Source organism: Benincasa hispida, chromosome 7, assembly GCF_009727055.1.
Source record: "Benincasa hispida cultivar B227 chromosome 7, ASM972705v1, whole genome shotgun sequence".
Taxonomy (NCBI): Eukaryota; Viridiplantae; Streptophyta; class Magnoliopsida; order Cucurbitales; family Cucurbitaceae; genus Benincasa; species Benincasa hispida.
This window is the reverse complement of record NC_052355.1, coordinates 9,394,935-9,407,534: the sequence shown is the minus strand read 5'-3', so window position 1 is coordinate 9,407,534 and position 12,600 is coordinate 9,394,935. Positions and strand designations below refer to the sequence as shown.

At 35.1% G+C, this 12,600-nt stretch overlaps 1 protein-coding gene across 48 annotated transcripts in view; it reads left to right on the top strand.

Annotated features, from left to right (window-relative positions):
- Window positions 1–10,465, top strand: part of LOC120081480 (pyrophosphate--fructose 6-phosphate 1-phosphotransferase subunit beta 1-like) — a 34,920-nt gene extending 24,455 nt beyond the window's left edge. For 23 of the 48 annotated variants that reach the window (XM_039036403.1, XM_039036402.1, XM_039036392.1 and 20 more), the window contains 6 exons: window positions 201–306; window positions 914–996; window positions 1,388–1,508; window positions 1,892–2,030; window positions 2,148–2,210; window positions 2,681–3,550. In XM_039036403.1, the coding sequence (XP_038892331.1) occupies window positions 201–306; window positions 914–996; window positions 1,388–1,508; window positions 1,892–2,030; window positions 2,148–2,210; window positions 2,681–2,715 (547 nt within the window). In that variant the 3' untranslated portion in view covers window positions 2,716–3,550. The other 25 variants (XM_039036401.1, XM_039036399.1, XM_039036398.1 and 22 more) reach the window with 19 other exon arrangements.
- Window positions 10,466–12,600: the final 2,135 nt, after the last annotated feature.

The window sequence follows — 12,600 nt, the reverse complement described above, 5'->3', positions numbered from 1 at the left end:
ATAAATAAATAATATTAATAATAAAGCCCATCTTGTTGCTTCATCTGTAAAAAATAGAGCACTTCTCTCTGCTCAATTTTATTAACCTTCTCTATTTGATGTACCTAATGTGAGATTGTACTTTTTCATTGTTGTGATGTTGTGATGTTGATACCTTTTTCTTTCTCACTCAAGTTTCAAGTTTATTATCATATGGCAAGTGTACATATATCCACAGTTGGATGGCTTATGGGTCGTGCTGCTTCTCACATCACACTAGAGTGTGCTTTGCAAACTCATCCAAATATTACTATTATTGGAGAAAAGGTAGCTGCTTTATTCAAACTACTTAAGATAAAAATCTTTGTCAAGGAGGACATTTATCTCCACATGCTTTACCAGATAGAAATCTTTGTCAAGAAGGGCATTTACCTCCACATACTAAACCCTATTTATTCTCTTTGAGAACTAGGCTTTGTCTCATTAATAACTAATAATCTCTGCAACAGATACTCTCATGTAACCATGAAAATTGAAAATGTTGAGTCAGTTTATCCTGTTTTAGAATTTCATCTTCTTGCATTTTTACATGGAATGGTAAATATCAAACAAAACTTAAGGGTAAAGATGAAAAATTTATGATAAACAAAGGATTCATGGAATTAGGTTGAAACTTTTAATATGGTGCAATGGAACTAAGTATTGATATCCCATATCATATTCAGTTGCCTAAGTGATATCGGATGCCTTTTTTGTCAGCTTTGAAAACTTTGTTCTCTATCACCTAGTTGTAGTTGACTCATGGAGATTTATTGGTTTTGAATGTTTGCAGGCAAAAAAATTTCCAGACAAATAATGTGTTTTGAATGTTGACTCATTTATTACTAGAGCTTTTAGTTTATAGGGTACATCGAATTTACAATGTGTTTTGCAGGTTGCGGCTAAGCATGTTCTGAACTTGGTCATTAATTATGATGTTGTACTTTTTCCCGAGGGTCTGATTGACTTCATTCCGGAGGTATTTCTCTTGTTATTGTAACTAATTGTGCTTATTTCTTTTGGTTGTATGCTCACTATCTACTAAACCCAAGATTCTCGGGATCAAATATATCATTCTTGAACTGATATCATTTATAACCCGCTTTCTACAAGTGTAGCAGCTTATTTCGAAACTCAATGAAATTCTTGCCCATGATATTATAGATGAGGATAGGTTAGGGAGAAAGAAATTTACTACTCAATCTCACCACCTTTTTGAATTTTTCCCACAAGCAATCCAAGAACAATTGTTGCGTGTAAGAGATCCACATGGCAATGTCCATGTAATTGTTTTTTCTTTTTGTTTTATACATGTCTTTCCATAGATTCCTTATTTGATTAACTACATTATATCTTATCTTACATATCCGGTTGCCAAAATAGAAATTGAAAAAATGCTTATTCAAATGGTTGAAACTGAGTTGGAAAAGAGAAGGCAAGAAGGTGCACATAATGGATGGCCAATTCAAGGGGTACTCACATTTCTTAGGGTACTTTTTCTATTCGTGCTTGAACTTTTGCTGTTTTACTTAAACGCTCCTGTTTAATAATTTAGTGATAACACATATTATATTTAGCACTTGGGTAGTAGGCAAATCAGTTGAAATCTCAAAAACATGCATGTTGGTAAATGCATTAAGATCTTTTAAATTCATATTTGATAATTAGGGGTTCCAAGTATCTAGACTTCCATTATGAACTTGTAAAGAAAATGGCCAATCAAGTGATGGGTTAGGCTTACAGCTAATTGACTTTCAAATGTAAACTTACGAATGGTACAAGTGAATGGCCACGAGATGATACAAAAAAAATTGTATTTTGCTGGCTAGTGCTCTATATGTTATCTCTGTTTATTTCTTCTTTTGACTTATAGGTACAAAGGGATGTGGGATGTATGGTTTACCCACGAACTTTGATTCAACTTATTGCTATGCTTTGGGTTACATTGCTGGAGCTCTCCTCTAGAGTAGAAAAACTGGACCAATATCATCAGTCTGTCTGTCCCACTTCCTGTACCTTCTGATCATTTTAGTCTCTAACCTTTTAACCTTTCATTCTTTTTCTTGATATCAGTTTCCTCCATAGATTTTTTCCTCGTTTCTATTACTTATAAGTTGGTTATGCTCCAGTTGAAGATTGGACGGCTGGCGGAACTGCATTGACTTCGTTAATGGACGTGGAGAGGAGACACGGTATGATTTCTTCATGAAAACGTGCATTCCTGTTCTCATGTTTTCTTGAATAGCATGTTAATAATTTTTTTTCAAGAATATTTTTTATGGTGAATAAGAAGGGAAATGACAAACAGATAATCAATAATCCAGCCAAAATGACAACAATGGAGTTCACTAGAAGAAAAAAAAAATAAAAGATGAAAAAAGAAACTCCCCAATCTATATTCAAAAGAAAACATTTTTCTGGTTGATGAAACTTAAAAGTTATTTTTTTTTCTCTTTTTGAGTATCCAAATATCTTACTGATTACTAACAAAATACTATAAAGTAGTCAAGGTGCATGTAAGATCAGAAAAACAAGGATAAAAATGGAGTATCATCATGTATTCTGTCTATCTTTTCTCTTAACAATTTTGAAAGACAAGATTGATAGAATATTTTCATGAAGTCTAGTTTAATATTTATCATTTGATGATCTCTTTCTAAAGGTAGAATTCGTTTGGAGGTAAGTTCAAGCCTGTGATCAAGAAGGCAATGGTGGAACTAGATGGTAATATGATCTCTTTCTAGAGCAAATTACGTTTCCCTTAATCTCCTTCCCAGTCTTATAATTCACGTCGCTCCATTTGTCATGTGAGGAGGTCAGATCAGAATCCTATCATTAATTATGCAAGTTTAGATCTAAAAGAAGAATGGAGCAGGTGATCTAGATATAGGTATCTTACACAACCAAATTGATGAAAATCGAACCTATTTTTCAGAATTTGGATAAGATGTTTTAATTAAGTCTCGGTCAAATTCCATAGTTGGAAATGAGATATCTAACTTCTTTGTAGTTTCCATTCTTCCATGAATTATTAGGAATATGTTGAGTTCATTGTAATGTCTAATTTTGTTGGTGTATATTTTTGCTCAGTATTGTCTTGTTTTGTTACGTATTCTCTTGTTGTAGTGTTCTTTCTCTCTCCATCTTATGGTAAACTTGTTTTCTTTCTTCTTGTCTTTTTTTCTCTTTTTTCTTTCTTATTTATCTCTGTTTCTCCTTCTATCTTCTCCATCTCTTGCTTAATTTTCTCCATTCATATTATCGTATCTCGATATTTTTGTTTTTCTGTTTTTTTCCTCTCATTTCCATTGATACTCTTTTCTTTTATTTCTCTCTCTTTTTGTTTGCCCTTTGTTAAAATTTGATACTTCATGTATTATTATTTAGTTTATAGCTAAATGTTATTAAACCTAGAATATTGAAATATTAATTGAGTAACTTGGTCATTAGTGTTGGGTGTGTGTATCATTGTGGGTGTTAGTTTAAACAACATAAAAAATTGTTACGACTGTTGTATTTGATTAGTTAATCATGTAATTTTTTGCTAGGTTGAATGAATTCATCTTTTTCCTCAATTCAAGTTATGGAGTAGAACACACTAAAAGGTATGAAAAAATTGCAGTCTTTTACCTTCAGGCTATTAAATTTGAGTGATTTAGTCACATATTAAGAAATCTTGCTTAAAATATTTTTCTATCTTAAAATCTAGCTCTTTATTTTATCATTGTTTTAAAAAATATTTGAATTAGTCTTTGTCAAATATTATGTTACACTTAGAGTTTATGATTTTTTTGTTCCTTGATTTCTTGAAACTAGTTGATCTTTATTTTTTGACTTATTTTATTTATCTTTTAATCGGTTCTTTGAGTATTAGTTGTTTAGGATTGTGATTTATGATTCTAGAGGGCATGGACAAAGAAAAGGAGATGACATTTTAGTTCGTGGGTATTTTCGTCTCCAAAATAGAATCTCAAATTAAAGTCCTGAGTTAGTCGCTAACAAATCAAAATTGGAATTGACTAAATATGTCAAGTGGGGATAAAAATTCACTTTACTTTTTGTATTTTATACTCATGCTACTTGGTAAATTTTGTATATTGTATTTTATATCTTAACCAACTTTTATTGAATATTATTTGTTGATTTTTTTTATTGTTGGATATTTATTATTTTAGTTGTAAACAAACATGGTGTAGTAAGTGTGCTTGAATTAAATAGTTTTATATGATATTTTGGAGAATGCAAATAAAATTATTTGTGACATTAAAGTTATAAAAATGTATGATTCTAGGTATTGTTAATAATAAATGTTAACAAGAAATTTTTATATAAGCTACAATAGCATTTAAAAAAGCTATAGTAACATAAAGAAAACAAGCATGGCAACAAATTTACTATTATGAAAAATGCTATTAAATAAAAATGCAATAGAAAGTCTTGTATGATGTTTTTTATAGCGTTGAAAAAATGTTATGAAATTTTGAGTGATTTTCAATAACATTGATTATGACATGTCTTTAAAATGCTTTGCATCGATTTTATAGTTTTTTTACAAAGTGATTAAAAATGCTGAATGCTATAGAATGTCTTTTATAGCATTTTTGTGCAGCTATCAAAAGTGCTATAAATGACTTTCGATATCGTTTTATTTCATTCTATGAAAAGTTTTCATAGCATTAATTTTGCGTTATCGAAAATGGACTTTTTATAGCATATTTATAGTGGTGAAAAAATATGATAGAAATTCAAGGACTTAATAACATGGGCTATGACCGCGTTTCAAATGAAGTCTTTTATAGCGTTTTTTTATTGTTATAGAAAGTTTTTTTTATAGCGTTTTCGTATCGTTGTAAAAAATGCTGTAGAAGATTATCTTTAGCGTTTTTTTGCCAACGGTATGAAATGTTTTCATAATATTAAATATGTGCTATAAAATGTTGATTTTTAAAACGTTTTTTATAGCATTAAAAAAATGCTATGGAAAGTCGGGGACTTTCAATAACATGAGCTATGACAGTATTTCAAAAACGTTATGGAAAGTCTATGATATCGTTTTTTTAAAGCTATTGAATGTGATATTTGTTGTAGTGTCTTGAACTTGGAAATGATGGAGACATTAATATTGACGTAGAATTTGATGAATTATTAGGAAACGGTAGAAGTACAGAACATGATCTTGAATTGGTACTATCGGAGATGTTCACCTAAATAGGTTGGGAATTACTAATTCAACCTGTGAACAAGGGTCAATATTGAAGGAAATGAGTAGATATATAGATAATTCTAGTTTAATACAAAAAAGAATGTTGTTTGACACCAAATAAAATCTACAACTGGTCGTAAAAAAATACTACTTGATAGAATAATATGAGATTGTCGTACTAGAATCGAACTAAGATATTTGGTATGTGAGATGTAAACAGTGGAAGTATGGTCGTAATTGGAGGTTACAGGCATGTCAGCGTAAAAGTCATGAGATGTTTGAAATTACTAGACTTGAAGGGGAACATTCATGTTTGTACTAAGAATTGACATAGGATTATTCACAGCTTGATTCAAATTTTATGAATATTGAAATCGAAAATATGGTTAGAGTTGATCTTGGGGTTCCTGTGGGCTTTATTTCAAAAAGCAATTAAAAAAAATGAATTTTATAGACTGGCAAGTCAAGAGAAATTGATTGTTGTGTTTGGTGATTGAGATAAATCATATTTAGAACTTCTGTATTGGTTGAGTGTTGTTGTGCATTACAATCTTGGAAGACAATCGGATTAGTATTTTCTTTCGTCTGATGTGCCAGGTACAACTATTTTTTCTCGAGTTAAGTCTTTCGTTCCTGCAAGAAAAGGATTCAAATATTATAGACAATTAATTCAGATTGGTGGAACTCATCTTTACGAAAGTATAAGGGAAAATTATTGACCGCCTTATAGATTGATACACGGGTATATATTTCCCCTTGCTTTTGCTATTGTTGAAGGAGAAAACTCATCCAGTTTATCAAGGTTTATGTGGGCATTGTGTGAATATGTTACCCAACGAGATGGTATTTACTTGATTTTGGGTAGACATAAGGACATTATTATTGCAATTAACAATAAGAAAATAGGTTGGAGTGAACCTAGAGCGTGCCATTGATATTGTCTTCGTTATGTTGCTAGTAATTTCAGTACGAAATACAAATCGAAGCAACTGAAAGATTTTGTGTTTAAGGAAAGAAATCAGGCACAGATTCATTAGGTTGAAAGAATTGAAGTAATTGAACCTTGAGTGCCTTGAATATTTTTCTGATATTGAATTGAAAAAATGGACAAAATCACATGATGATGGGTACTGCTAAGGGTGGATGACTAGCAATACAATCGAATGTTTGAATGAGGGTTTCAAAGGTGCTAGAATGTTACCTATTACTTCTTTGGTTAGGCTAACATTCTATTGCACAATACTATATTTTGAACATCGAAAACAAGAGATAAGCAAAGCACTCGACCGTTAGGAGTATATACAGAATATGCCATGAGAAAGCTTAAGAGGTGAGAAAAACAAGCATCTGCACATACAGTAACATCTATTGATAGGGAAACCCAAACTTTTGAAGTACAAACTGACATAAGTATGATTTATCATAAAGGCCAACACACACAAGTTGTGAGCTTGAAAGAAGGGACATACATACCTCTTATTGATGAATGCTACAAATTGTCACATTTCAAGCGATGTTATAAAGGTCATTTCCATCCCATACAACACTTAGATTATTGACGAGAATTATCATTTATAGAAGTTTTTTCAAATGCGGACTTACTAAGAGAACGGGCTCGCCCAAAAGTACGCGAATTCATAATGAAACGGAATCGAGAGAGGCTAGCCAAAAAGTTTCATGTACAATTTGCAAGGGAGGACATAACAAGCGTGTCCACAACGTAGATTAGGTGTTGCCTCATCGAGCCATTGATGACTTTGTTATGTAATTGATTTTTTAGTTAATAGATTTTGCTATGTAATTGAATTTGTTTTGTAATGCTTTTTTTTTCTTTTTATAATTGAAATTGTTATTTAATGGATTTTGATATGTAATTTGAATTTGTTATGTAATCGATTTTGTTATGTAATTTGAATTTTTTATGTAATGGATTTTTTTATGTAATTTGAGTTTATACTCTTTTAATGTATGTGCATCATAGATCTTGGTCCTAATCTTCTGCAATTATATAAATAAAATACTCATAGTTCACAATTGATATGGGATAGTTCTTTTACTATAGTTTTGGGCTGTTGGAGAAGGGAGACATCTGTACAATGTACTATCCCGTTTGATCCACTTATTATATCTTACATACAACAAGCTGATTTTCTTGAGATTGCACAGATTGGATTTATCTAACTGGATTGACACCTTATTACTACTTTAGTAGAACATTGGAGACTGGAAATGTGAACCCTGAGCCCTAAATTCTCTACTTGAGTATGTTCCCTACTGAGACCAGTGTGGTGAGTAGGTTGATGTGGAAATTAATGTGTAATTGTAGATAAAAGGGTGAAAAGTTAGAAGAAAAGTTTGAATTTGAAAGCTTGACTCTTGGGTAAAGCTTGAAAAATTGGCTGAGTGTAACCCATGCGTTGGAAGCTAGAAAATTGACTAAGTGTTGCTCCATGCGTTGGCCTTACTCATTTGAGAGGTTATTTGGGCGTTGAAGGAAGCCAAAGTATGGCCAAGAGAAAACCATGCGGTAGCCAATGTCTTGAGAGGTTAGCAAAACATGTGGTAGCCTCAAGTTGCGCGGACATGAGGTGCTGGGCGTTGGAGGTGCGCGCGTGGGACGATCATGAAGTAGATGTACGGCGCTAGATGATGCGAAGGATCACACTATGTGTTGGAAGATAGCGATAAGCAATGGGGTGTTGGAACTACACGATCGGTAGCAGTGCTAGACGATGACGTTGGGCGATGGCGCTATGCGATGGGCGTGTGCACTAGACGAAAGTCGTGTTGCGCTAAACGATGGGTGTCGACGCTACACGATGAGCAAGAGCTGTGCGGTAGGCTGTGTGCTATGCGATAGGCGCAGGCGCTATGCGATGGTGCTATGCGGCAGCATTACTAGACAATGAGCTAGGTGATGAGACAAGCCATGGTGGACGCATGGTGAAATGTCTTTGCGTTGCTAAGACTGGCAGTACATAAGGCTTATGAGGTTAGTGTGGGTTGGTCTTGAGCAAGAGACTAAGGACGTTGACAAGCAACAAGGACATACATGCGTTGGTCATAAGGGATGCATTGGCAAGAGCCTAGGCGATGGAAGCTATACCATGAGGTTTTGAGTTGAGAACTAGCTTGACCCAAAGGTTGTTATGCGTTGGTGATGTGCTATGTGCCAAGGACATTCGAGGGCATGTGGGCGCATAGGACAAAACTAATAGTATGCGTTGGAAGAGTGTTGGTCATAATCCTAGTTGAGCGCATAGGCTAATGGTAAAGCCATGCGAGAGAAAAGGATATGCACGACCAAGCAATAAGATTAGGATGAGCCTTGCGAGTATCTAGCATATGTGACTAAGTTGCATCAATTGGATGCACAAGGTAAGGTTGCGTTAATTAGACATGGCACAATTGAGGTTAATAGGTCGCCAATGGGGCAAGGTGCTAGGCGGCAATGACTTGAAGGGTGTTATTTTGAGGTTAAAAAGACACCTCAAGGGTGCAAAGATTGGATGGACGCATTTGAGATTGGATGGACGCATTTGAGGTCAGATGGGCGCATAGGCCATGCGAGGGAGCGATTGGCCAAGATGGCTTACGACCATAAGGGTGTGGAATGCGCCAATGGTGATGCCAAATCATCCGGACATGTAGCTTGTTGGGGAGAAATCTTGGGCTTCAAGCAAGGGAGGTGGATGCATAAGAAGACATGCAAATTTGAGCATTATGTGTTGGCTAAGGAAGAGAAAGACACCTTGGATTGCGATGTCATGAAGGTTGCATTATGTGGGAAAAAGACACTTGGACATACGGCCAAGTAGGAAGTGTCGGCCTTGGAGAGATTTTGGACGCCTATAAATAGGGCCAAGGACTTCTCTTCAGATCATAACTCGAATTCTCTTCAAAGGACATTAGGAAGAGTGTATGAGGGCTAATTGGGAGGAGACTATGTTTTGATGAAGGAATACATGCGTTGGTAGCAAGACCATATGTTGGTCATGAAGTTCCAAGAGGAGGAGATGCTGTCGGACAATGAAGTCTGGAAGTAGTATCAATTTGGGACGAGGATATCTCCCAGAATACTCGTGCATTTAGANAGGAGATGCTGTCGGACAATGAAGTCTGGAAGTAGTATCAATTTGGGACGAGGATATCTCCCAGAATACTCGTGCATTTAGAGTGATTCTAAAGCCACTTGAAAGCTCTGAGAGTCTAGTTTTCAGGGTAGGGCTGCCGGAGAAGAAACTCCAAGGAATCGGGTTGAGAGTGAGGAAATGACAGAAGGGTCGAGCTGTCGGGTAAGCTTGGGCCAGTCTTGATGTTTTGATGATTTCGGCCAAACCACGAGAAGTTCTAAGCTACGATTTTAAGGTAAGTTTCCTGAGACATTTTAGAGCATGTTTGTAGAAGGGAGTATCTCGTGATAAGGCTTAGAACTATGAGTAATTCGAGCTTAAAATTAAATCTGGATATTAGGGTTCAAAAGGGAGCCCGAGGTAATCAAGGAACTTCTAGAGAGAAAGGTTCCTAAACGACCAAGGTGAGTGACTAAATATTTGACTAAATATTTACAATATTTTAAAGAAATCATGTTTTAAAGAAAGACTATTCTCATGCTCACTAGTTTTACAAAGTAAGCAAACTATGAGTTTTGTTTTAAACGCATGCCATGTATGAAAGTTTATTGAAAAACTATTTATGTGTGTTTTTATGCATGCATTAGTATCTTTAAAGACATGTTTTCTATGAATTATGCTTTACATGCTTTAAAGAGAAAGTCATTTTATGACTAGTTTTACTTGAAACTTGATACCGAAGGACATTTGAGAAGATGGCGAGCAGCTCGATACTGAAGGACAAGTTTTGAGAAGGTATCTGAGCAAAAGTACCTAAGGTATGATGGTACTTAGTATGGCCACGTGCATGTAGGTAGTTAAAGTTAGAGATTGAGCAAAAGGGTTCTCTCTTGACTAGCAGTTGACGTTGGGATTTAACTATAACAGGGTTATTCTCAATTAAGGAACAATTTTAATGTTTTTTTGACAAAAACAGCTTTATATGCTTTATACTTGGAAAATGTTTATATTGTAGTACAAGGTTATTGTAGAAATTTATATTTCAGTTTAATCTCTTTAATGAGACTTTTGCATGAGAATCCGTTTTCTTTCTTAAGTCACTCATTGGGCTAGCAAGTTCACCCCGTTTTCAAATATTTTCTTTTCCCCCAGGTAGCGGTCACATCCTCAGAAGGTAGCTCTGCATCTGCTCTGCCACTAAAGGACAAAGATATTGTAACCCATCTGTTAGGTGGTTACTGTAAATATTGTACACATGTTACAGTTGTTCATATAGGGACTAAGGTTTTGGGCATCGGGACTTGTGAAACTAGTAATGTATTCTCTCTAAATATGTTGTGTGCTTAAACTTAATGTAGTTGGCCTAAAAGGCATCTGCTGTGTATGAGTTGCATGTTGGTATCAGAGTTATTTTCGCTAGAGTTATTAGGCAGTAAGTGTCAACAAAAGGGTTGATAACTGCTGCAGTCATGTCCTCTCCTAGGCTCAGAGAGTAGTCTGGGACGGGGTGTGACAAGAAACCACACACTTCACATACCTTGTGGGAAATACACAATTACGTTGCAGGATGTTGCTATTCAGTTTAGATTATGAGTGGATGGAGAACCTTTGACACCTTCATTGTAATATGATTGGAAAACTATTTGTGACAATCTTTTAGGGGTTCGACAAGATGATTTGAAAGGCTTAAGATTGATTATCTCGTTGTTAGCATTCCAATTTCCAGAGTTGCCTCCCGATGCCAACGACATCAGTGTACAGAGGTATGCACGGGCATATGTTATGCAACTTATTGGAGGATTTTTGTTTGCTGACAACTCAAACACTCTGGTACATCTTATATTTCTCCGTTGTTGTCTGATTTCGAGCATGCTGATACTTACTTATGGGGTGGAGCCTGTCGTGCATGGCTTTATAGAGAATTATGTCAAATTACTAATGCACAAGCACTGGAAATAGTAGGGCCACTGATACTTCTACTTGTCGAAATGTGCTCCAAGTCCAAATTTGAACGAAGTTTGGTTCAAAAGATACTTATGAAACCTGGACAAGAGTTTTGTACCTGTATGGATGAACTTTGGATCAAAAGGTCAAGAAAGAGTTAAAAAATGATGAACTTTGGGTTTCTACTTGTTGAAATTCGTTCCAAGTCAAAATTTGGACGAAGTTTGTTCAAAAGGTATTTATGAACCCTAGAAAGAAATTTTGTACCTATGTGGACGAACTTTGGCACAAAGGGTAAAGAAAGAGACTAAAAAGAACGAACTTTGGGTTTCTACTTGTCGAAATGTGCTCCAAGTCCAACTTTGGAAGAAGTTTGGTTCAAAAGATACTTATGAACCCTGGAGAGGAGTTTTGTACCAATGTGGACGAACTTAGATACAAAAGATCAAGAAAGAGTCTGAAAGGGACGAATTTTGGATTTCTACATGTCGAAGTCTGCTATAATTCCAAATTTGGACAAACTTTGGTTCAAAAGGTACTTATGAACCCTGGAAAGGAGTTTTGTACTTGTGTGAATGAACCTTGGCACAAAATGTCAAGAAAGAGTCCGAAAATGACGAACTTTGGGTTTCTACTTGTCGAAATGTGCTCCAAGTCCAAATTTGGACGAAGTTTGGTTCAAAAGATACTTATGAACCTTAAAGAGGAGTTTTATACCTTTGTGGACGAACTTTGACACAAATGGTCAAGAAACAGTCTGAAAAGGACATTGGGTTTCTATGTGTCAAAATGTGCTCTATATCCAAATCTGGTCGAAGTTTGGTTTAAAAGTTACTTATGAACCCTGGACTCGTTTTATACCTGTATGGATGAACTTTGGACCAAAAGGTCAAGAAAGAGTCTAAAAATGATGAACTTTGGGTTTCTACTTGCCGAAATGTGCTTTAAGTCAAAATATGGATGAAGTTTGGTTCAAAAGGTACTTATGAACCCTAGAAATGAATTTTGTACCTATGTGGACGAACTTTGACACGAAAGGTTAAGAAACAGTCCGAAAAGGATGAACTTTGTGTTTCTATGTATCGAAATGTGATCTCAGTCCAAATTTGGTCGAAGTTTGGTTTAAAAGTTACTTATGAACCCTTGACAGGAGTTTTGTACATGTATGGATGAACTTTGGACCAAAAGGTCAAGAAAGAGTCGAAAATGACGAACTTTGGTGATAAACATGTCGAAGTCTACTACCTGTCTCTTATACACATCTAGATGTGTATAAGAGACAGGCCCCCCACATTCTAGGTGAACCCCTACAACGATAATAAGATTAACCCCCAATAAACCAAATGATAACAACTTCAAGAA